Source organism: Vespula vulgaris, chromosome 2 (assembly GCF_905475345.1).
Source record: "Vespula vulgaris chromosome 2, iyVesVulg1.1, whole genome shotgun sequence".
NCBI lineage: Eukaryota > Metazoa > Arthropoda > Insecta > Hymenoptera > Vespidae > Vespula > Vespula vulgaris.
This window is the reverse complement of record NC_066587.1, coordinates 8,844,139-8,871,242: the sequence shown is the minus strand read 5'-3', so window position 1 is coordinate 8,871,242 and position 27,104 is coordinate 8,844,139. Positions and strand designations below refer to the sequence as shown.

The 27,104-nt window shown below is 39.3% G+C and overlaps 1 protein-coding gene across 6 annotated transcripts in view; it reads left to right on the top strand.

Annotated features, from left to right (window-relative positions):
* LOC127072987 (serine proteinase stubble-like) overlaps window positions 1-27,104 on the top strand; it is a 33,324-nt gene that overhangs the window by 5,154 nt on the left and 1,066 nt on the right. The window contains exons 1-9 of one of the 6 annotated variants that reach the window (XM_051013927.1): window positions 10,198-10,504; window positions 10,568-10,806; window positions 21,398-21,487; window positions 23,543-24,438; window positions 24,542-24,834; window positions 25,080-25,401; window positions 25,581-26,080; window positions 26,418-26,715; window positions 26,809-26,934. In XM_051013927.1, the coding sequence (XP_050869884.1) occupies window positions 21,406-21,487; window positions 23,543-24,438; window positions 24,542-24,834; window positions 25,080-25,401; window positions 25,581-26,080; window positions 26,418-26,715; window positions 26,809-26,934 (2,517 nt within the window). In that variant the 5' untranslated portion in view covers window positions 10,198-10,504; window positions 10,568-10,806; window positions 21,398-21,405. Of the gene's footprint in view, window positions 1-10,197; window positions 10,505-10,567; window positions 10,807-21,332; window positions 21,488-23,542; window positions 24,439-24,541; window positions 24,835-25,079; window positions 25,402-25,580; window positions 26,081-26,417; window positions 26,716-26,808; window positions 26,935-27,104 lie in introns of those variants that run through there. The other 5 variants (XM_051013926.1, XM_051013925.1, XM_051013928.1 and 2 more) reach the window with 5 other exon arrangements.

Here is a 27,104-nt window from a genome sequence, read left to right as displayed (position 1 = left end):
GAAAATCAATGAATCTCTATATTACCCTTATTATAAATATAATATATGTACTTAATTATATAGACGTATTAAATAAAAAAATTCAGTTCGAAATTCAGTTCTGAATGACAGTATAACGGACAAAAAGAATCAAAATGATTTGATCTTAATAAGGATATGGAAAAGGCTAAAACAAAGTCGTTAGAACATTAATTATGAAAAACAACAAACGTAAAATTATTGACTATGAAATTTAGAAATTCACTCAACTTTTCCGTGATGCTAGATGGAAAATAATGACTATGAGATCTTGCAATTATAGCTTGTATAGAGGTATAATTTATTTCTTAAGATTTATTCGCTAAAGCAAAATTAAATTATACAACAAGAAGTATCACAAATTTTTTCAGTATATTTCTTGAAATCTAAATGTAGTAAATTGAAATAACATTTCGGAATTGATTGCATAAATTAAATAATGATTAATAAAAAATAAAATTATTAAAATACACCGAATTATACAGCTAATTGACTCAGCAGTATTTATGTTGTCGTTAAATACATTAAAATAATAAATACATTGAAACTAGCAGTCTTTAAGTACAATCGATCCTTGTGTAATAAATAAAATTTGTATACTTATCGTGAATGAAGTTTACTTTTTGATATACATATTGATTTACTGCGTGAAAAGCATTCATGAAATTATATTTGCTCCTACACAAATTTCTTTTGCAATCATATAGATTATACATATAAAAAAAGGAAAAATTTTAATTAATAAGTAATACATATTAAAATCAGGAAATTACGGAAAATAATTAAGGAAGCAGTACACTTTAAAATCACATATTCTCTTATGAAGAACTTTAAATCAATAAATTTTTTAATTTCACTTGTCAATAATCTTATAGTTTTTTTATAATTAATTTTGTCTTAGCCTTTTTCAGATCATCGCAGTTATTTCATATTAATCTACAGAGATTTTAATCTGTTTTGATGTTAATTTACTTAATTTTTAAACTATTTCGATGTCGACTTATCTCATCTTCAATGTATTACGAATCAATTTAATTCAACTTCATACAACTTTTAATACAACTTTTATTACGGATGAGTATATGGCAGAATTTTCCAAGTAGTAAGTGAAAATATAACATTTTTTCGGAAATAATCTGTTATACTTTTCACTATCTCAAAAGGAATTCTCTATGATTATTTCTAAAAAAAGAACTTTTCGACCGGCACGCGAAGTTTTCACGAGTCAACGAAAGAATTCTCACGCGAGGCGAAATCTCGTTACGGCGTAAAATATCTTTCGTAGAAGAGAAATCGACCGAGTGCGCTGATATCCCTAAACACTTTTCTAATTCGACGTCAAATCAAAACCTTCTCACGAATTACAGAGGTACTTATTATCGAAGTATATATATATATATATATATATATATATATATATATATATATCTTTCCCTTGTGTTCTCACAACGTCTTCATCTCGATAATTTTCTGCATGTACATACGATTATTTCCTTTTTTATGAGAAACGATTTTAGAATAGAAAGTTCCTTAGAAGATAAAGGTCGAATATGAGTATTAAAAATTGAAGTATATTAATAGCTACAAATACAGACACAGAATGTGACGTATATCTTAGGATATTCCACGACTATTGTTGGAATATCTCAAAGAGAATCTTTAATGAGAAATGGTGAATCACTCGTGTGTCATGGAGAACACGCCGAGTTCACGCTAACTCTCTCTCTTTCTCACGTTCGGCAGATAACTTTCACTAACTCCGTGCGGTCTCCTCTTCACAAGATATCGATCGCGAACGGAATGACGCGGATATCGAGAAGCGAAAGCGGACAATGGACCGAAAATTTTGTGTAATTAAAACTGATCATGAAGGAGGACGCCGACGTGTGCTTGGGAACTCGATTGTATCTATTTGTTGCTGCGTTCAAGTATTCAACGAGTATACTCACATATGTATGTATGCAGATTCACACACGCGGCTGGTTTAATGCTAATTTTACCTATTATCGCTATGATTATCGACAAGTCGACCGCGATTCGTAACGTACTCGGAAGCTAATATTTAGCTCGATTTATTGACTCAAGATCTTTCGCATTCAAGCAATAAGTTGTTTTATTTTTGAAATTATCTTCTATAAAATATTAATCTTGCTCCATCTTAATTCTATTTTATTAAAGAGAGACAGTCTGCGCTATGAAATTTATTAAATATACTTATTTTTAAATTTAAACTAATTTGAATAACCTGTTTCTTAAGAAAAGAGAATTTACATTAAAAATAAGGGAAAATAAAAAATTAGAAAAGTACCATCGAAATAAATTAGATACTTTTATCAACGAACTAATACAGTAATGATACAAATATGTTAACTACTTTCCCCTATCTTTTTTTACTTTCATCATCGAAGTCGTCCCAGTATATAATAGTACATAATTAATCGCATCATTTGTTTTCATTGGAATGATAGAAAAAGATGTCGATGTTCCCAAATATCTCTAAACTTTCATACACTTTGTACTGGCAAGTGTACGTTTATGTATAGATCGTTGTAGAAAGAGAGAATACTAGATCGGCTCAGCCTCTGCTCCGTATCCGTATCTCGGCGATTTCATTAATCAACGTCGCACAATAGAGGCGGCTTTAATTGCACCTGCCCGACGACTAATTAAAGAAAATCAGCATCGTACGCGATAAGATCATCTAAACGGAACTAACGAGCCACATGCCGTAGCTCGATTCTAATGGGAGCGAGCGAAGCCGAGCGTCTCTCTTCGTCTTCTTCTTCTTTAAGATGGGATCTCGATGGCGGATCGTCGAGCACGTACAACGACACGACGAGTGTCCATTCAACGCCGATAATGACGACTGCTATGAAACTTCTCTCTCTCTCTCTCTCTCTCTCTCTCTCTCTCTCTCTCTCTCTCTCTTTCTTTCTTTCTCCCATCCCTTTACTCTCGTACTTTCGTACTTTCTCCAAATTAGCCCCACGTACATACGACACGCTCGCATTAGATAGGGCTGCCTCCCGCGAGTTCTCCTTTTACTTTCAAAACTATTGTAGAATGCGAAAACAGCATGTTTCTCAAGAAGCTCCTGAGAAAATTTTCCGGCGTCCTTATTAAAGCCATCGTCCTCGCGTTTTAAAGTAATTAGTTTTTATTGTAAAAAAAAAAAATTACCGGAAGTAGAATATCAAGATACAAATTTTCTCACTCTTCCTAGTAGAGTTCGTTCGTTACGTTAGACGAGTTCTACGTACAAAGATCGTATAAAGATCGTACACGTAGAATCCCTTACGTTCTCCACGATTATTCGTCAAAAACAAAAAAGAATAATATAGGAAATGTGTGTATGTGTGCGTGTGTGTGTATATAAAACTAAGTACACGTACCATAGACTTCGTAATATTTTAAAATCTTTAATTTTCGCGAGGCGACGAGAAAAAAGAAAATCGAGAGCTCGAAAGACTGGGTGGAGATGCATGATATTCGAACGCCTCGCGTGTCTCATCGTTAGATGGTTAGAAACGAGACCATTTCGAAAGTGATCTCCGTGCTCTATCTCCTGTACGTTGACTCTCATCTCCATTGACAGTGACGAATAAGAGTCCGGTAGATGCTTTTAACTTCGAGAACCTTCCCAAATCTCTGATTACAACACGTCATTCATATAAGTCTTTATCAAAAAATCCTACCGAATGAGATCATCGATTTAGGGGAACCCTCCTGCTGTGTGAGCGAGGATAGACGAAAAGAAAAAGGGTTAAGGCACCACGAGATTTTGAATCATACTTCGTAGAATTTAAACACATCGTAGTACTTGTTTTCTTTTTTAACTAACTTCGATGACGAAGAACTTTTGTACTTTTGAACGGTCTCCTTCCGCATTACGAGATTATCCTCGAAAGTCTTCTTTTATGGCTAGACTCATAAGGAAAAAAGAAGAAAGGAAGAAGCAAAAGGTGGTGCCTGTGGACGCGATATTCTGATAAATATTGACCAGCCTGGTCGAGCACGCTGCAGCCTACATGCGATGTCCACAGTCACGATTCTCGATGCACCCAACGTGTTCTTCTATTGTCATTCTTAAAGCACAATGCTAACGACGGGAGGTTGCTACGCTGTTTCTCGACCTTTAAAACGGTCCAAGAACCCCTCGAGGGAATAACGGACGATTTCGAGAATATTTTCAGCCATTGAAACGATCCCAAATACGAACTTGTTTTCTTTCGAAGTAAGACGCGAATACACAAGCTATTGTAGAAAGATCGCAAAAGATACGATGCTTTTAAACGAGATTTCGAAAGGAGTCCCGAAGACCCTCGTCGATAAGTTGAGAAGTTTGATCGATCTTAAGAAAGGCGACAGAAATACTATCGATCTTACGGAATTTTTGAAAAGAAAGAAAAGAATTACGTCGTTCTCGGAGAACTTACTTGGAAGCAATTAGTGTTGCCAAGTCGAAAGTCTCTCTTTCTCTCTCTTCTCTCTCTCTCTCTCTCTCTCTTTTCCTCTCTTTTGCTCTTTCTACTTAGCTCTTAAAACGTGAGTTATTAACTCGATGGCATAGGATGTACGCGAGTCAGTAATTGCTCGCCCGGTGGAGCGTTTATCTCAAGTGGAGAGCCAGTCTACTCTCTTTATCTCTCTCTTTCCCTCTCCTACTTCGTAGTCGTAGTCTCATAGACTTTCATTGAGTAAGATTGGTAAGAGTAAAACATAATGCTCGGAGACATCGATTAACGGTAACTGTAAACGACTTTACTCCCCTGGTCATTTGTATTAACCTATGTACAGTACAGTAGAACCTACGTTATCTGAAGTATTGCAAGACATATGAAATAAGTTCTAATCTTGAAAATCATATATACCTATCATAAAAAAAATAAAATAAAATTAATATAATACTTAATTTAGATTCAAATTTGTATTTCATTTCCTGATATTCCTGTATTCGTCGACGTCGTCGTTTCATGTCTATTTTTAGAAGAAACTTTTCTTGAACATAGATCCTTTGCGCAATGCGATGTTCTCTTTGGGCTCAATCCAAATCGAGAATGTACGATAAACGATTTTGTTTTCGTATTCCTTCAACTACACATCACCATTCTACAGGAATGAGAGATGTTGAAAATCATAAAATATATTAAAATACACATTAGTCATTCTTATGAATCATTCAGGATTTTCCATTATCGTTTTTTCTTTCAAGCCAGTATAAGAAAGAGAGAGAAAGAGAGAGAGAGAAAAAGATACCCGAAGACTTTCACTTGATTAGACGAACATGCTCTTAAAAATTCGTCGATAAAAGAGCCACGTACGACGAGGAGGAGGAAAAACAAGCCTGTCGAAGGACGACGACGGTGGGTCCTCTTTTCTTTTTTACGGACTACCCAAACGAGAGTAAGATTTAATTCGCGATAGGGCCCAGTCGAAGGAGAGACTATACCGAGGCTCGTAATCACTCGGACACGTTGATGTATCGTGCCCTGGAGCTCAGCTCGTGTACTCGCCGCGTTAATTACGGGGTCTGCGTCTCCGGGAAGTCCGCCTTTGGGTGCTCATTGAAATTTGGCCGGGAATACATGCCAGGTTTATCGGCCCCTTCTAGAAAGTGAAATCACGATGTTACTTAAACTCGATCGACTGGAGAGGACGCTTTGTTCTCTTTTTTTTTTTTTTTTTTTAATCTCGACATTCAAGATACATCGAGGGAGACACTTAATTAGTCCTTACGAGGGACTCACGTAAAGAAAAGATTATCTCGTAGAACGGGTTTGCATTCCTCTGCTAGAGAATACCGAGAGAGCGAGAGAATATGATTTGTATAAGAGAATTTCGCGTTTATGGGACGAGTGTGTACGGTACACTCACTCGTTGTAATACTAAATACGTAAGCTTGGTCACGATACGACTCGGCCGGTTATTATCGGTACGAACGGTCGATGACGGGTACACTATCGCGATATGATTATGATCTTTGATTAAAGGCGAACGAGAATCGAAAGGGGCGGCGTGAGTCGAATTACGCGATACGAGGAATTGTTAAAACGGTATTAGAAGTTCAGCACTTATTGTTAAATTCGATTTTGAGGTCGAAACCTCATCGATTAATATGATTGTTCTAAAAACTTCAAAGAGGACAAAAATGTCTTCCGCAAGTTAATTCGTTTGCGTTAATAAGCGTATTTCTTAGAAACCTGAAAGTAATTTAATGCAAATTAACATAAAACTCAGAAATTTGTTCCATACTCGTTCCTAATATTTTAAAAAACGAGATAACTTTCGAGATAGTCGAATAGTTGCATCGATTTCTCAAAAATGTCACGTTTTCTGAATTTCTTCCAAAAATAATCTCTCAAAAATAAACTCTATTTCGTTAAGATCTCGCTTTCTCTAAGCGTCTTTTTCTTTTGAGTTAAAAAATAAATCTTTCGGAAGTCCAAAGTAATTTTCATGCTAGATCGAGAATAAGACGAGTATCATCGAAAGATCTATGATACAGAAGTGATGTGAAAACGGAAAGAAAAAAAAAGATAGGCACTACTCTAGATCATTACAGAACTCCGCGAGATATGTGCCATTCTCTCAAAGTAGGAATCCGCTAACATTCCTATATATATCGGTAAATCGATGATCATATCGTTCTATCTCCCTTGGCTCTTTTCTTTCTTCGATGTTATTATAAACCTCTGTCGATGTAGGTATTTATTTTACCTCTTCACGAACACTATTACATTTGTTTCAAAATGGAAATCAAGGATAAAATCATTTTAAACAAAGACATAACTAATGACTATTGAAATAAATTTGCTACCATCTGTCATCGTTCAAAAAACTATCTCGAACATTATACGACTTCACTTTCCTCTTTCTAACCCTTCAAAGAACAGTAATATATCTATTAATAGAAAAGAAAAAGTAAAACAAAACGAACTTAAGTTAAAAAAAAAAATCAAACTCGAGGTAGCACTTTAACCACCGTGGTTTCGAGAATGTCCGTTCAATGAACGATCCTTCTCCGACGAACTCTTCCATCCGTAGCGTCATACTCAACTGCAAAGTCAATACCGATGTTTACTCGGTAAATATCATGCGAAAAATAAGAAGCAAATCGATCTCTTCGCACGAGTATCACTCTTTCTCCCTCGATAATCGGAAAATCATTATATATAAAGACGAGGTTTATAGTAGAAATCCAATTAATTTAATTTCGTTCGATCATCTATCGAATTAATTTGAAATTGAAGCTCGTAATAAATAACCATTATTGTACCGTTCGTTTGAATCAATTGATATCTACTTATTATAATCGTCTGCTTATTAAAATCAATTATATCTGTTTAGTAATTATTTGAAGAGGAAGATATAAATTGTCATTGTTAATGAGACAACAGACAACGTATAAACCGATTAATCGATCGAACTAAAACAGTTCTATTTACTATCTACCATTGTAATTATCGCAATCGTAGCTATACTTACAATCTCTCTGCGTTTCCATCTCCGTGAGTTGTTCGTTTACTCGTGTAAAAGCAGTTCCATCTTCAAGTTGCACTTCCGTTAATTGCAGTAAACTGGAACTAGAGAAGAGCACGTGCCAGGATCGTTTCTGAAACATCGCCTTTCCACTTAATCAATATACTATCCTACGCTAAAATAGAACCGATTTAATTTTAAATGGATAGATGATGAACATTTTTAAACATATCAAATGATCACTATCCAATTAACCAATGAAATTAATTTTGATAATGTAATAATATAGGGATGGGCAATTTTACAATCGTGAGTCACCATCGATCAATCCATTTCCTTACTACTTAAATTCACTAGCCATCACTCCATCCTTAAAAACATAAACCATGCAGTTTACGAGGTACGGCGGTGTCAAATAGTGGATATCGTTTTCTCTCGCCTTATCGGAACAGGCTAGTAGAAGCAAGAGCCACATGCAGCTCACTGGCCGCCAGTTACTCGCCGTTGATGTAATAGTTATATTCTTAACATAATAATCGTCTTAAATTATTAATCGGCTAAATGATTTTATAACACTTTTATTATAATCTCACAATTTTGAAATACGAGTTAAAGAGAGAAAACGATATCTTCACCTATCTTCCTCTCTCTCTCTCTCTCTCTCTCTCTCTCTCTCTCTCTCTCTCTCTCTCTCTCTCTCTCTCTCTCTCTCTCTCTCTCTTTGATCTATAATATCTATAAGGAGGATTTAAAGAGATTAATAGATGATTCGAAGAACTCGAGAGTTTTAAAGAATCCGATGTGATAATCCTTCATTAACACTCAACGACCCGAATACCGAGAAACTAGAATGTACACGTTATCCTCGAGAATAACGTTTCCGCGATCCTGACTTATATCCCGATTTTGCTCGAATCTCGAAAGTAGCTTCGCTGGGCATAAACTGTAATTAGATTTTATGAAGCGTTAATAAAGTTGATAAGAAAAGACTGCATCGTATTGAAGAAAGAATAAAATGAAAAAAAGAGAAAAAGCGTAGGCGAGATTCGATCTTTAAATTTTCATGCAGTCGCAGACTGGAGAATACATTTCAAAGTTTGTTATGTCGGAACGTAGCGTTCTTCTGCTTCCGAGACGATAATTCGTGTTAATTTTACAGTTATTTTCCACCTTCCTTTTTTCTAGCGCCACAACCGCCGCGTTAGGAAAGGCTCGACTCCCGACGTAGACTCGGTTAATTAAAACAAATGAATAAACATTAGCTAAAGACCGTTGCTCGTGCGTATTGCAACGCGTATCTTTGCTCGTTCTATCTCGGTTTCTCTCTAGTCGTCGCTGTATTAAGGAATCGTAAGTCGTTGATATCGTCGACAGCGACGGCGTCGACAACGACGTCGACGACGAGAAGGATGCAGCGTACTATTTTGCATCGACCATTAATCGATGATCTCTCCAGTGTCGAATTTACGAGGGACACGCGAGATTGCATTCTAAACGGTATTTTATCTCCTCGGATCGATCTTTTCTTCGACTTCCCGAATTCTCTTCTCTTCTCTCTTCTTTCCAAGGTCCGGCTTCTTTCCGAGTTTTTCGTATCCCTCTCACAAAGATCTCTAGAGTTCGCTACGGGCCGTTAATCGGTTGCATTTATCGCTCAGACCCGAAGTATCCTCCTCGTTCACCGTACGTGTCATCGCGTACGTGGCATGCCATAGGAAATTCCTTAGAATAGCGTGCGATCGCTACTTCACTCGCAAAAAATGAGAAATATGGAACTTTGTCTTTCGAGTGTTAGAGAGTATTAATTAACAAATATAATTAATGTTCGATCGTTGAGAGAAGCAAAGAAAAAAAAAAGACAAAAATACGTTTATCAGGGCGATTGAATATAACAAAAAAATAAAGTTCACTGGTATTCGACAAAGAGAGAAGATCGCGATCCTATCCTCCCAGTTAAAGTCCCAATGAAAAAAGAAAAAGCACGGGTCTAGAGAAGAGAGAAACGGCTCACGGCAATGCTGCTCTCGCAACGGTTCGTAATTAGTGGAAATAATTTCGTCATTAATCGCGTCACGGGCCGACGGTCGTTCGTTTTCTCTTTCCTCTCCTCCATAGCCGCCTCCTGCGGCTCGGCCATCGTTTTCTTTTACCTCCTTCCTCGTTCCTCTTCGTCGTCCATCGTGCCAACATTCTTACTTCTTGCGCGGCTCGACGCACAACAACAACGTAGGACTTGGAGATAAACAAGGAAAAGCGATACTTTGCGCTAAACGTCTCTTGTCTCTTTCTTTCAAATTGGAGCAGGGATAATGAAATACATCGCAAATTGATTAAATCTCGATCGCCTAGTATTTTGCGATTAAATTAATTATACGTGTCGAGTATCGAACGTCCCCTTCCTTTTTTTGTTTTGAAAAAATTTTAGAGATCAAAGGAAGCTAAATACGATTATGAGATGGTACACGAGTGATAACATCGATCGGAAATTAACTCGAGAGTGATCACATAGGACTCGTCTCAATCGCGAATTTTGTAAGTTCTGCTTCCGGCGGCTTTGAATAAAAGTTACCGAGGAACATAGGATGCGTCCTGGAAGAAGGACGAGCAACGAGATAGCAGTTAGCGGTGTAGAAGAGAACGCGTCGAGTGAGCTGGGAGAAAGGAGAGAAAGAGAGAGAGATCAAGAGGGAGAGAGCCACGATGGCTGCGATGGTGATGGTCAGTGGTTGTATACCGGTTAAGCCGTTCAGTGCTAGCCCGGCGTTCGTCACGGCTAAACCTTAAACCACTCGACTTATTGAATATCCGCGACACGATCGTCTCTCATCGAGGACGTGTCTACGGCATTCTTATTTTGCCCTCCGCACAACAATATCCAAAGTACAGGCTAGCCTCGTGCTTTTTGTTCTCCTTCTAAGGGATGTTTCAATTTTGATCATTTTCTTGTAATTTGATATATTGAAAACCAAAGTGATTTTTCATTGAAAAAAAAAGAAGAAAAAGAAAGGTAAATTTCAAAGTCGACCTTGCAACGATAAAAGAGATTTTCTTAATTTTATTCTTCTGGAAGATGAGAGAGTTGTACGTCAAAGATCGATAACAGCTCGCGAAATCCTTGAAAAAGCAACATCACAATGGAGATATCATCAATGTACGTCAACGTCGTTGTTGCTGGCATCGTCGAAAGGACGCGCTTGGAGATCAAAACGTCGAGCGAGCAGCCTACCAGGATTCGAGGCGATCGCGGATGAAGTGATCACGCGAAACGGACCAATCGCGGATCAGGACCGATCCCAAAGGTGTATCCAGGTATTCCGAGCTTCACGAAAAATCTCTTTTCCGCTTTCTTCTTTTCATGGTCCATCTTTCTTTCTATCGCGAGATCGGATGACTACGACAATGACCAAGTTTCGTATCCTCTCTTTCGAATGAATGCACGTGACTCATCTCGTTAAGGGCGAAAAGTCAGGGAAGGGCCGAACGATGAACTCGTCGATCTCTTTCTCCCTTCCTCTTTTTCTGCCTCCCCCTCTTTCTCTCTTTCTCTTTCTCTTTCTTTTTATCCGAACGACCGATCTTAGCTTCTGGGCGGCTTCTTGAAGAAGCCCAACTATCTCTCTTTCTTTCTTTCTCTCTTTCTTTCTCTTTGTCGCACTATGATCTCCACTTGATTCGCGAGCTACTCGTGAATACCGTAACGACGTTGTCGAACGTGACTTCGTTCGTACAACCACCAACAACCATCAGGTTCGTCTCGCTCTTTCTTACGCGCCACCGTCGATCTTCGTCGTTTCCAGTTATCCATTACCGTTTTCATACTTCCGTAATACTTCTCCCTACCATTTATTAATAACGCGTTAGAGCTCATTCATGCCAACCACGAGCAAGGATACATCGGTAAACTCTTTGTGTATCTCTGTATCTCTATTTGTTATCCTTATTTATTTATTTACCTCGCTCCGCTTCTCTTCGTCCGACTTTTTCTGTTTCTATATCTTCTTATCCATACTTCACTAGTTACATTACCTTGAATAATACTATATTGTAGTATAAAAATACTGTATTTTCTTTAAATTTATTTGTAAACTGTACTTCTTTCGATTTCCAAAATAAAATGTCTTCGTTATTTTCTATATGCTACATTTAATTGTATTTTTATTTTGTTATTGAAATTTCGTTATGCTTAATATGACGGACAATGGGCCTTGGTACAATAAGTTAATCTTCCATTTCTGTCCTTCTCTTCCCCTCGTTATCTCCCTTACTTTCGCGCGATTTACTCTACCGAGTTCGCGATATATACCACTATCTTCTCGATCTCTTCTCATTCTTTCGCGGATTCATGATGGTCCAGCTTCCGCACTTACGCGAGAGCCTTCCTTAGTTGTGCCGCTTCTAATTTCGAATTACATTCGCTATGCACGTCTTCGTTTCTCCGCGAAAACCGTTAGACGCCGTGAGATTCTAAGACCTCTTCATATTCTGCTTCTTCTAAGTTATGAACTTGAGTTCGATCGAATTTATAGACGATCAATGATATCAATGTAATGAAATGATTGATTTTGATAGAACTCACTTATGTCATTTACGGACAAGCGCTAAGTTAAGCACTTTATATTTAAGATGAATTTATTGTTAACGTTTTGGTAAATCACCGACGCGATTCGTTCGTTAATTACTACATGGATGTACACGAGCATTAGGTTAATAATATCGAGCTCACGCGGAGCCGTGTTACAGGCAGGAACGAAGGTACGAGGCCTGATTGCCGGCACTATATCGATCTAAACTTGCTTCTTCCTGGCACGTACCTATTCCGAGCGGGTCAAGAAGAGTTCCTCCTCTTCTTTTACTTCTTATTTTTTCTAGACTCGTGCAACGGGATACCGGTACGGTGGCTCGATTTCGCGCTTATCGCAACAAAAAGGACTCCTCTTGCTTTTTGCATTCTTGTTCATCCACATAACATTCAACGTATTCGTCCTCATACGACGAAGAACATAGAATTAGACAAAATCTAATCAAATTAATAATTACCAAGTAATCGAATTAACGATTAATTGCTATAATTGATGCAAGGCATAAATATCTTGATTAAATTGTTAATCCCTATAAATTATTAATCAGAACACAATTATATAATTTTCATTTTGACCGATTAAAAATAGCTAACAGAGAATTTCTTTATTAATCCATTACTGTCCCTCTTTGAAAGAAAATCCTTTCACCGCCTCCTTCTATTCATTCTCTCTATCGATCAATCTTTTTTTTTCGAAATATCATCTCAGGGTTCCTTGGCGGTCCTTCGCTTTCACACAAATTCGCTCAAGCATTCAACGAACATAAAATGAAGAGAGAAAGAAAGATAAAAGTATCGAAATACGTCGTTTATTTCTTTCATGAATATTTATATTGCACGATAACTCGTAAACTCTACTCGCGGATAAGAATAAATTTTCCATTATCTAAAAAGTCGTGCACTTTCCTGTGATTTACGAGATTGATGGATCGATCGATCAGCGTTTTAATCGTCGAGAGAAAGAGAGCTGATAGAAAGCAGAGGAAAAAAGATTGATGAGGCCTGTTTGATTGCATCTCTACAAGATCGTGCGAGGAAGAGAGAGTTCTATTTGCTATCGCGAACAGATCGCGTTCGCCCACCCGTCACGGCTATGAAGGTGCGCCTCGTAATTCACGAAAATCGCATGGAATAGTTCGGGAAAATTATTCCCTCACGTATACGTCTCTATTTGTTGTGTGCTTGACTAACGGAAAATCTAGGAAGAAATTCAACAACCAACTAAATAATACCCAGCCATTAAATGGAATCGTTCGAGCATGAATCTTCGTTTACCGAAATTAATTCGATCGATCGCGAATGCATTTCTTTGAGGAGGATTTTTATTATTGCTCGCCCGACACAGACTTTTTCTCTTCACATACATCTCGACGAAAACCATTTTCCATCAAGTCTCGAAACGTACGATAATTGAATTAGCAACGAACATTCGATCAGATTTCTCGATCTTTTCAAGAGATTCGATCGATCTTTGAATATTGTACGATATAAAAAATTTTTTAAAATACATCAAAATTCGACTCGATCATCCTTTTGATACTGTAGACTGATGCTTTTTCTCAGTAGCTCTTCCTACAATCACGTGCGAAATCACTCGCTTCCGAGTTTACGAACGCGCTTCCTAAGTCGTTTAAGCGTTAGTACTTAGCCCTAAGGTAATTTAATTTATGTCCTTCCTGGTACGTCGAGTGGCAATGCACCTTGCTCCGTTTAATAAGCGGGCGTAACAAAGCCCGCAGGAAACGAACGGATGATTAAGGGGAATAGTAGAATGTATAAGCTAAAAGAGAAAGAAAGAGAGAAAAAGAGAGTATAAAATCTTAAAGTCTTCGCGCGAGGAATTCGGTTTCTAGCATCCACTGAAGAATGCTTCGAAACTTTCGTGATATCTTCTCTCTCGTACCTTTTATTCGTAGCTGGAAAAAATCTCGACTTATCCATAAACGCAAAGATAAATTACCTTGTTCATCAGATGGATCAATTTTTTTTAATACGATCTTAGACAACTCCAAACAAGAAGAAAAACATATAATATATAAAGATATTTATTACGTAATACCGATATTATACTCGATGAATTCTCCATCATTTTACGAGATAGCTAACTATGCAAAATATTAATTTTGCCGATAACGGTAAAGACTCTATCGTTCAATAAAACTAAAATCGTTCTACTCTATGATACAATAAAATTTTTTTAATTCGGTCAATGTTCGTTCTTTCGAAAAATTCGCATCAGGATTATATTAAAAAATAATAAAAATCAAATTTAAGATCATATAAATATCAACGGTGAATCTACACAGAATTTTCCAAACTTTTGTCCGAGAATGTATTCATCCTATTTAATCGAATCAAAGTCAGAACTTAACGGAGAGAAACAACGATTCATTCCACTGAGATTAATTAATTTGACGCGCCACGTCGAACATCCTTAATTACAATAGATCGCGGATTATTGAGATTGTATAATAGGTGAACGAACGTAGGCGCCAGGCCGTTCGTGTCTTGTCTCAGATGCAATTTGTTCTTTCGAGGACAAGTTGGCCGATTCATTAACCGGCACCTTAGAACCGATGACCTCGTAGCACCAACTCCGAAGCTCTGACGCACAATGGAGAAGGCGCTTAACCTTTTACGGCATCCTGCGTCGCGTCCAGAGCGTATTCTATTCTACAGATCATTCGTACCTCTTCTCTCGTTAGTATTTACTCACGATGATGACCATCAGAAGAAGTCGTTTCGAGAGTGAACAACTTTTTCTGCTTTTCCACGACGACTATCTCATTTCCTGGACCTTTCGTTATTCTCCATAAAGAATTTTTCAAAAATGTACTTCTTCTATAGATTTTCGTTTCGATTAAAAACAAAAAAAAAAGAGAAAAAACACTGTATCTATTTTAAATTAATATTTTTATCACCGATCACAAAAGTGATCCTCCGTTTGCTGATGGAGTTAATTGCGAACGCGTTACACGACTCTTTTATGCCATCATTGTTCTCTCTTGTCATTTTTCATCGCAAATGATTCCGTCATAAACGATGCGGTCGTATAACGGTCATGGAATTGCCTTGCAACGCTAATCGCCAAGAAGACGACTCCTCGAGATCGACCATAGGTAGCAGAGCACCTATTCGCTTGCAAGAAAACTTCATGAAATCTTACAGATATTTGTGTTGATGAAGAAACATTATTTTCCATCGTTCCATCTGTAATCATTTTTTTACGTGTTAAAAATTATTAATTTGTATATGTAATTAAATATAAATTTATCTATTTATCCAACTAAACGTCCTATCTAAATCGTAGTGCAAAGTAAAGATAAGAGCCAAGACGTTCGCGGATCAACGTCCTTGCGTGTTCGCTCTTGAGACGCCTCACGATTCGTTCGGAAATTTTCTCACGCGCGTCAACGACACGTGTTCGGAAAGACTGAAGGAAGGTAATACGATAAAAAAAGAAAAGACAGAAAAAAAAGAAAAAAAGGACTAAAAGAACGCTGGAAGGCGTAATAAAACTCTCTTGCCAATCGGCATCGATCTCGAAAACCTTCGGTCTCTTCTCAAGCATGAAAAATATCGTGAAAATATCAAGGATTCCCTTAATTCTTGAAGAATCGTTCGAAAAGATAATCATTGAAAGATCCTCGCGTTTTCTCGAAACAATAACGAGAATGGATGCGTAGACATAGACCGAGATAATAAAATCCGCGATCAATAGGTCATCCGAGAGCATCTTTTTGTACTCTAACCAGCTGATGCTGCGGCGAATAAGCAAGAGAGCAAGCGGTGACAGTTTTATACTCTTTGCTTCTTGACCTTGCCCCAGAGAGAGGCCTCTGATCGGAACACTATTCGAAGCATGTAGAGTGGAGCAGTTTCTTCAGCTTCTTCTTGGCACACTGGACTTAACGGTCCACGGTCCAGCCGATCTCGAATGACTTTGGTATCGGTGGAATATCTTGACGGGCTGCGCACACCATGCGAGAAGAGAAATAGATAGATAGATATATAGAAAGAGAGAGAGAGAGAGAGAGAGAGAGAAAAAGAGCGAGGTCGAGGATCGATTCGCGCCGGCAGCACGATTCTATTTGGTCTTCACGCTAGACCGAGCAGAGGACGTCATTAGAGAAATATCGAATCGAAGTTGCCGGCCTGTTGTATTGCTTGTCTTCTTCCTTCCTTCCTTCCATTTCATCGCTTCCAACGAAATCGTTCCTTCCCTTCGTTCCTTCCTTTTGCTCCTCATTCTTGTCCTGAAATGCGTGTCACTTTTTGTCGAGCGACAGAGACCATGTGGGAGACACGTATGTTGTCGAGTAACACGAGATCACGGCCCAGTTCTTCGTCGACCGCGAGGCACACGCGTACCGTTCTTTCCTTCTTCTTTTTATCCATCATTTTATTTTTATTTTTCGCTTCTCTCTACCTCTGTTCTTCCACGCCTTTGCTATACGTTGGTATATACATCGAAATGGCATACATATATATATGTATATATATATATGCGCTCAATCTAATGCTTAAAATCATGTTTGATGTTTTCGTTTTAATAAAAGAATCGACAAAAACAAGATGGACGACCGTGTAAAAAAAAAAGCAAGAAAGAAAATAGTGATAGTTCTTTCTTCGCAAAATATGACTACACATCACGATAACGTTCAAACGAATGCTTTTCTTCTGCTTTTTTCTTAGTTTTCTATGCTTCATCGATCTTTCTTTTGTAGAAAACTATTTCTACTAGCTCACAAAACTCCGATTTCCTTTTTCTCCATCGTGGACGCACCTATATCGAAGATGGAAGTTCTCAGATACGATTCTAACTCGTCTTACCGTACGATATAACTTTCGCGAAGCGTATAGAAACGAGTATCGAGATATGTATCGTTTCCTCGAAATAAGTCTGGCCTTTGCACTAACTAGAAAATGTTAAACTTTGTCGAGTCATATTTAATTAAAAAGTACAAAAGTGAAATAGATGATATAAAAAGAAGTACGTTTTCGCGTTTTAAAGGTATCGAAAAAAATATATAGAAATCGATTTAAATGATATCGATCGATTTACTCCTCCGCATTACTTCGACCAAATTCCTACCATTTTAAGAAACGTTCTTTCTTGAAATAAATAGGAATTCTCGGACAAAAGTTTGGAAAATTCTGTGTAGATTCACCGTTGATTTTTATTATTTTATGCTCAGCACTTGACCTCACGATTACCGATCAAAGTCATAGAAATTTTCTTTCCTTCATGAAGTTATCTGTGGACCACCCACATGCAATGATTCACACTATCCATGTGCTGAAGATAGGTGATGTAGCAGAAAAAATCTCGTAAATTTAAATCGTGATCGGTCCCAGATGTCTAGCCTGCAATTACTTAGGTTAGAACTTTGATCGATGAAATCGTTCAATTTTCAAACGTCACATAAATTACTTTCCTGTCGTCGTATCGACACACGCACGTTCGTAAATAGTGGAGGATGTAACGGACATCGATTCCACCGTCTTTTTTGATGGTCTCTTTGATGTCTTTTTTACAACAGTTTATCGCGAATGTCTTGACGTCGAAGTAATACGACACTCGATTCCTTTTTTCTCTATTTCAGCCTCAAAATGAAGAAACAGCTCTCATAGTCTACCTCTTGCATTTTTTTTTCTTCTCTTCGATTTTTTTGTTCAAACGACGAAGACAAGGCAGCAGCAAGAGGATGGCACGTTAAAACCCTGGAGGGATGATGAAAAAGCGAAGGGGGAATGGGTCTCAAGATGAGTAGAGACGCGCGTTTGGGCCTACCTCCGGGGAGAATCGGTGCCAGCACGACAAATTATCGAAAAAACGAGGAACGCGAGAGAAAGAAGGCATCTCTCGTCGAGATGAACTCTCGAAGGGGGACTCGATCGAGCAAGCACGACTCGAAGACGTCGATGACCCGGTATGCGAAACCAGAATTCGGTGACAACGGGGAGAGCCTGATCTACCCTCCTGCTCTTTTTTCTTACCTCCGTGCCACATTCCTTTGGAATCCACGAATGTATCCGTCTTCTACGTATCCACGTAAAACGATTTGAAGAAGACTTCTCTGAAAAAGATACACTTCGATGAGACCTAAAACGAAAATCGAAATAGTTATGTTGTTGAGAAATGAGCGAAGAATACGTTATGCGATATATTTTGCGCAGTTAGTAACTATACCATCAGCAAGATTCTAAATCCTAAATCCTGTTGATTTCCGACATTCAATAATACCGATCACGAACGTCTCACGAGTCGGTACCACTTACATCAATCGGCCTCACACTAATCTCACCAAACTGGTTGGCAAAGCATCTCGTTTCTTGGTGGTGCACAAGCTACTATATTCCGTACGGGAACGAGTAGGTGTTTCTACCATGAGATTATCAACGAGAACGTAATTCCGATACCGCTCGCACGAATGCTATGCGGTCCAATATCATCGAATACAGATCGATAAGAACGACGTGGACGACGTTTTATTTCTATCTCATTTCTTATTCGTAACTAGTGATAGGAATGATAGTCTTGTAAAATCGAAGTGTCGATTCTCTACAAGTTGACACGCGAGTTGGAAATTGCAATCAATTATATTTATCTCTGATGTATTACGACGGCACACCTTTTTCGATAATTATTATACCGCAATCATATTATTTTCTACTAATGCCCAAACATGTTATACAAACAAATAATCGAATGGTTCCTACTGCTATACAATAACAATATGTTCCAATACAACGCATCGAAAGACGGGAAAAAAACGACTAGTTATCGCATTAAACGAATTCTACTCTTTGCAAGAGAATGGTTTGATCTGAAAACATTGTGTTCGGCTTTCGATTCGCCGTGGTACGGTACTCGGAAACGTCAACGCGTTTCACGCCACATAAATCAAGCTACATTAAATCCCGTGGTGGTACGCGCTTTCGAAGAATGGCTGCGCATGTGGGTCGATTCCACCTGATTTATGCAACCGTTTGACTCTGATCCGCTGTAGAACGTTAGGCGAAAACTTGTAAAGCTTATATGGCTATTTATGAACTCTTTTAACGGAGTTCTTTGAACCTCGTGTATTTCATATTTTCCTTTTCTCTCTCTCTCTCTCTCTCTCTTTCTTCATCTCTGATTCAGCAATAAACAAAATCATCGAAGAAAAGATTTTAATCGGAGAAATAATAATCGTCAAGACTGGCTCACCTCGTTGACCTACTAACTGTGCTGCAGAAATTAATTAATAAATTAGATACATCACTCTTCCGAACTTGTTGCCATTATGAAAATTTTACGTTTTATCGGATACTGCTTTACTTACGTGAATCGTAGGACTTTGTTCGTGATTCATCGCGAGGTACATAGAAAATAGTAGAAGAGGAGGAGAAAGACACGGCTGAACGGTCCAGCGTGATCGCACGTGTTTCATTAAACCGTTACGGTATGACGATTTCTTTTCTCGAGCTCGATAAACACGTGATGATACTCGACGATGCGAGTATAAAACCGTTCCAACGTGATATATATGTATAACAGTTCGATGATTCCTTAAAACGTTCAACTATTTTCTTGAACAGTGGCGGATTCCCTTGAAGGCAACGGATCAAGCAGGAAAGAATGTAGATAGTTTGAAATATCTCGATCAAGTATCTTAATCCTAAAACGAGAGATCATCCATCGATCGGACTCAGTCGAGTTATTTGGCTCGAAAGCAAAGCTATTATATACTCGTTATTACAGATTTTCCTTTATCTTCGAATATGTACACATAAAACAAAATATAACTATGTTGGACACCGATTAATCACACTCTTACGATTTCGAAAATGTTGTGTGAACGAGATTATGCAATGAGAGACTGAAAACAATGCCGCGCGAGCGAGTGGCCTCGAAAAAAAAAATAATCCGCTTAACGCCCACGGCCGAGGTAGCGGTATAATAACTCGAGAAAGTAAAAGTAGTATGAATTGTTAACGGTAATAATCTTGGATCGTCAAAGTTAGACTATGTCCGCGCGTGGTCTAATGCCAGGCACTCAGGGAACGAGAAAATGCAACGATCTTTTCTTGTAATTCTCGAATCAAAGCGTAGCCAGCATCCAGCCAGCATCCAGCCAGCATCCAGCATCTCTCGTTCAGTTTCAGGCATGTTTACTTCGACGATCTGTAGGGAATGCAAGGTGGTAATCGCAAAGTAGGTCGCAACACACCGAGATCGACTTATAAAGAGGCTTCGGCAACGCGATAAGTCAGGTGCATTCAGGTCTCGTCTCTTCTGTCTCGCAACGGACTGCTTTACATCCGTCTTCTTCGTTCAACGTCTTCGTCGACGTTGACCGACGACCGGACCGTCGTCGAGGACAATCTATGAAAAGGAAGAGAAACAAGGCGCTAAATCCGACGCGAACGATGACGATGACTCGTTAGAAAAGCCATTGGCTCCGAGTACGATTACGAGCTTTCCTATCCTTTTTATCCAGATATCTCCAAACTAATTACATAAATTTTCAGATTAAAACATTTCCGAATGATACAATTTTCTAATGTTAACGTTACTAACCTAAATTCTTCTTTTCTGAGCATATCAATCATAATGAATTCTCATTAAAGAAATCAATTCAATAGGAGAAGATTCGTTTCATGATCGCTGGAAACAGAATAACCGACTTTGCCGCAATTAACGAGAATCTCGTCCAATTAATTACGAACACGTTTTAACAATTCGATTACTTGTTCTCACTCCTACGAAGATTGAATTCAAATAGGGATCTGTATGTTAACTCATAGTGGAGAGTCTGTGTACATAAGAACGTTTAAAACCGTGGTCAATTCTACGTCTTCGTTCGCGTTTATTCTTCGAACGCGCCTCCTCGTCGTTTGTCGATTCTCAGCGCGTAGAAATCGCTTGGCGAATCCATCGCCTCAGCGCATTATAATTCCGTCTGTCGAGAGCGAAAACGCGACATTGAGCTCGTACTTTGGCATGCCTCTGAGACACGTGAAAGGAACGTATCGCATTAGGTATGCTTATTAACGGGCGAGAAGTTAAGAGACGTAAGAAATGCTCTTCTGTGTTTATGAAGAAGTTTATTAAAAAAAAATTGAATACAAAGAAAATAATGAAGTTTACTTCCTACATACTCTCTGTATGTAATAACATTAATTATGTCTAATTGAAAACTCTTGCCCTTTTTCTATTCTCTTTTCTCTATCTTTTGTTCTATCGAAAAAAGATATGATATCGAATGACAATAAATCTCAAAGGGAAACTCTTCGACGGAGCTCGGCTAAAACGGATAACATTGATGTTTTCAGGGATCAGGATGCGGTGGATCGGTTACGTGGCCACAATTCTCTGGTGGTCGGGCATCGCCAGGTCCCTCAGCACGGTGAATCGAGGTCACAGTCAGTAATACTCCTTTTGGTGTTTTAACGTACACACGGTTTCGGTGTTCCCTCCTCGGCGGTAGCCGTTTGTGTGACTTTCGAGCGGGATCATCGAAGCCATTAGCCGGTATAAGAGTTTACACGGAATTCGACTCGTGTCACGAGCGGAGAATTTTGGGTGATATACTCGAAAAGATCCGTGTCTTTTACTTTTTCTCTCTCTTCTATTTTCTCTTTCTCTTTCTCTTTCTCTTTCTCTAATTTTCTCTGTCTACACTCGCCTTCAATTATCTCAAACTCCATCTTATCCAAGGGATTCCTTCTCTCAAATGTATAACGCCTAATTGGAAGGAGAAGTCGGTCAAGGTGCAGCGGGCCGTGCGCGAGCGTGAGAAAAGAAAAGCGAAAGAAGGAAAGGAGAGACAACATTGCAACGACTTTCTGTCGATTCGAGGAAAGAGACGCGGAATAGACACGATTCGAAAAATGATTTGATAAACGATTGGCAATGATTACACCTTGTTCCTAAATAAGCAAAATTGAATGTTCGTCTCGTAGCCTCTTTTACGGGCTGTTTGTTTAATTATGAAATCTCACCTTAACTTTCCACTCGTTCCACCTTCCAGATATTCGTAGATAAATGAAAATTACGTCCAAGTTTTGTAGAAAACGCTCGTAAAACGTACCTAACAAGGTGAAATCATTTTTTAGTCGTAACACGTTTAATACCAGCTTACTAATACGTGTATTTTTAGACAAAACATTTCTTAGAACACCACTTTTGTCGTGTAACAAAAAAAGATATAAAATTATTACGAATAATGATAATTATATTCTAATCCTGCATATGCATGTACATAAATAGCAAACATACTTTTGACGAGGAGGAAAGCGAGTGGTAGCGTCAAAACGAGCTCGTAATTTACGTTTCCGTCGTCCTGCGTATAACTCGAAGAGACGACACGGTTAACGACCTGGGCCAGGTCTACGTACCCGTCTTCTTTTCCGCAATTAAACCTCGACGTTTTTTCTTTCTCTTCTCTTTTCCTTTTTTTTCTTTTTGTTATTCGCTCAACCTCGCTGGCGCGCGTGCTCATCGACAAGTGGTACACTTTCACCAAGCGGCGCGACGAAGACGCGACATCGACGACGGAGCTCATCCACGATGCACTAACGACGTTTCCGACAACAGGTTTGCTTCGGGAGTGGGATAAAACTCATCGAGCTCACGTAATTGAAAAAGTGCTTGCCATTCGTTCGGTTCTGATGAAAATTTATCAACTCGAGACATCAATTTATTCTAAATTCTATTTCGAGGACGTATGCGATTAAATATAAAAGTTTAATCGATGTTGCTCGCTTCTATTATAAAAAGATACTTTATTCCTAGAAATTTATTTCCCGCTTGTTAAAGAAAAAGAAAAAAGCGGCGGTACTATCGTGCACGAGCGACCAATCGAATCGGGGATTAACGTAAAGAAACACGCGGCAAGTTTAAAACCGTTAAATCTTTTCTCCTTCTTTTGCAAGACAACCAGACTGAGAGGTGTAACTCGCATGCATCTCGATTCTCCAGAAAAGTATCAAAAGCTGGTAGACGTGTCTTTTTCTCGAAATAATAATCCCGTCCATTCGAGCGAACAAATACCGAGCGACTAATGGCTAAATTCAATTAAGGAAACCGCTAGAAGTAGAAACGCTGCGGCCAATACGACTGTTACGCATCGATTTGCTTCCACGATACACATGGACGTACACTTGTATAGACTTGTCGTGCGCCAAACGTATAACTCCTGCTAGATTATCGCAAGAGCGAAGTAACCGTTCATTAGACACCCGATATAATCTCCACGGTCGTTAGATTTTATCGTGACCCTACGCGCACGATGTCCGTTCGACGATCGTATTACATGCATTACTTGCACTTACCGCTGCTCCTCGTTCTGCTACTTGTACATACGTATGCTCGTATCAACGTACGGTTCTGCACCATGACCGAGCTAGAAGAAGAGTAATCGACGTTTCGATTCTCCGTCGAACGAGATAGCGATCGTAGTTCTTGCTTGATCCTAGGCTACAAGATCAGTCCGAAGCCTTGCAAAGTGCCCGGTCCAGGTGACCACGAAGGTACTTGCATGTTCGTCTGGGAGTGCATCAAATCGGAAGGCACGCACGTCGGTGTGTGCGTGGACACCTTCATGTTCGGTAGCTGCTGCGTTCACAATTCGACAGTGAACTCGATAGCCTCGCCAGGACATCAGTCAAATCAGCAGGAACAAGATCACCGTCACAAGCAGCAAGGAAATTCGCAACATCACCATCATCATCTTCACCACGAGTCGAATACTCTTAGGCCAACACTGGCGGAAGTTCTGGGAAGCGAGACGACAAGGTTTACCTTGACCTCTCTTTCAAATTTCCCGGTCTCGAGTACTTCAAAACCAAGCTCCGTTCATCAGCAATCATCTTCTCACGCTGGATTCATCGCTTCACCGAGGCCCTTCAAAACACCTTCGAGTAACGTTGCTCGACCTTTACAAAAGAGACCGCACGCGAAACCAACGTCCGGACATACTGATAGATTTCAAACTTCCGTGCTCCCGGCTGGATCTTCGCCTATATATAACAGCTCTCAGGGTACAAAAAGACCAAACTTCCATGAGTCCTCGCAGTTGCCTCAACAGAAGATCAGACCAGATAGCAACGCGGATGATAAGGTCGACCTGCAGCTCCAAGGACACGGGAACTATCAAGGCTTTAAGGATAAAGTAGGAAGTTCGCCCAATACGCTCGTGATACGCTTACCTGGAAAGGAACATGCGTCGAACGATGGACAGTCGAAGAGGCCTAACTGGCCGAACAACCAAAGACCCTCGGAGTCGAGGCCAGATGATGAAAAAGCGGAGGATGCTGACCTCAGCGTACAGGAAACGATACATCGGCCGTACGTCAATTCCGTTAACGAAAATGTAAGAAAAATATATTATTTACTTGTATTCTTCATACATAAATAACATATATATATCCTTTTCTTCTGCTATTGACAAAAATTAATTTTATATGCCTTATTAGGAACCACTGAAAAATCAGCATTCCAGTATAAACCTCATATACACCGAACGACCACAATGGGCCACAAAACCAGCTACTTCGAAACCATTGACAGATTTCTCGAAGCCGTACTTCTCGATCAAGACGACAACGTTTCGACCGATCTCCTTGAGTAGTCAAACCGATGCGAGACCAACCTTCGTCCTGAAACCTAATACCTCGGACGTGTCTTTGAAAACTGCTACGTCGCCAAGACCTACGTATTTCAATAGTCAACCGACTAGGTATTCGACTACGTGGTCGAGTAATCAAATGTGCGAATATGCTCTTTAAAAAAGGGAAAGATATGGAGGGAAAGTTAGAAAAAAGTGGAAAAAGGAATGAAAATCTTTGATTAATCTTATCGGCACGGAATTTTGTTTCTAATTATATGCTGCGTTTGCGTTCTATATCTCTCCTTTATTTATTATCGATTATGCGTAGCAAATATAAAAGAAAAGTGCTGGGAGTGGAGATGAAAGTTTCCGAGCCAGCGCTTAAAACTTTTCTTTCATTCTAGCGCAGCCGGATCCGTACCACAAACCTCTCACTGGCAAGTTACCACAGAGCCGGCATTTGTAACAAAGCAGAGACCCTCGTCATCGTCTTCGTCCACCTCGTTGTTGTCCTCCTCCTCCACTTCCTCTTCATCGGTAAAGCCCATAACCGTGTTTGAAACTACTAGACCCTTCGGCGCTAGCTCTTATTTTTGGTCGGAAAACAGCTGGACGCCACCCAGGCCGTCCTTGAAACCACATTGGACAGACAATCCTAGTTTGATGCAAAACGGACCGGAGAGCTTTCCTCATCGGCCAAGTTTCAAGCCTACCGAGTCACAAGAAGTATGTCATTTAATGCTATCCTTTATATTGAGTTATTATGGATAACCTTACTCTCCTATCGATTGATGTATACATAAAAACAATTCTTCTCCAAAATATAGTTATCTTTATCTCACCGTACTCTGTTTACGGAAACAACATTAACCTTTTTACTTATATATTCACCTTTTTCGTCTTAGAAGACCGAATACCACAAACCCGTGGGTTCCGCGCACTACATAACGACGTCCCACTTTGAGACTTCGACGAGAACGAGACCGATGAAGAAGACCACAACGTCAACCACGAGCACGACAACAACGACTACCACCAGCACTACTACTACCAGCACAATTACGACGACTACGGAAAAGCCATCTACAACGACTACAACGACTACAACGACAAAGTCTACGGAATCTATACTAAAATCAACAACACCGGAGGCTTTAACGAAGACAGGCACGATGATGACGGTATCGGCAGTAGCTGAGAACAAAGGCACCCAATGCGGTGTCCCTCCTCTCTTTCCACTTCCAGAAACCAGAATCGTCGGTGGCAAGGATGCTCCGTTCGGTCGATGGCCTTGGCAGGTATCGGTTAGACGTACGTCCTTCTTCGGTTTCTCGAGTACCCATCGTTGCGGTGGTGCGGTCCTCAATGAAAATTGGATCGCAACGGCGGGCCATTGTGTCGATGAGTGAGTACGGATAACGAACTGACGATTTAATCGAATTATTCTCAACGAGATCAAGTCTCTCTCCGCCTATTTTCTCTCTCTTCATTTCTCTCTTCTACCAGTAACTCGGTTCAGTTTCTAATAGATTCCAAAAGCACACATAACGATCCTTCACGTCGAATAATTGATCGATCAATTTTTGTACCTCGAATCAGATAATAGACGGCAAAAAAGTCGCTCTAAATAAACTCTCTTCCGAAGCTTTAAGACGAACTTTCTACGAAAAAAGTGTTGCAATAATTACGGTCGAACGAAAGAAAAAATCTATCTTGACTCTTGCTCTTTTTTTAATGTTTAGCCTGCTGACATCTCAAATTCGAATACGCGTCGGAGAATATGACTTCTCGTCGGTTCAGGAACGTCTGCCCTATGTCGAACGTGGAGTTGCCAAGAAAGTAGTCCACCCAAAATACAATTTCTTTACTTACGAGTATGATCTGGCACTGGTCAGACTGGAGAGTCCATTGACCTTCGCACCCCACATATCGCCTATATGCCTGCCAGCTACCGACGATCTTCTTATAGGAGAAAACGCGACCGTCACCGGATGGGGAAGATTAAGCGAAGGAGGAACCTTACCTTCTGTGCTTCAAGAGGTTGTCGTTTTTCCTACGCTCCTTTCATTCTTTTCAACTGTATACGCGTCTAACCTCTGCGTCTGTTCGTCAACGTGCTTTCTGTGATTCCAGGTTTCTGTGCCGATCGTTAGCAACGACAGGTGTAAGTCGATGTTCCTCAGGGCGGGCAGACACGAATTTATACCGGACATCTTTCTATGTGCCGGTTACGAGACAGGAGGACAGGATTCTTGTCAGGTAATTTTATAAATCTTGTTGCTTGACCATTACGGATGTTACTAATTTTATTTCAAATGTTAGATAGACATCAGATTCATACAAAATTTATTCAACGATCGATCTTTCTATCAATTATAAATAAAAGAAGGGAATGTTCAATGATCCTAAATGTTTTATTAAACAACATT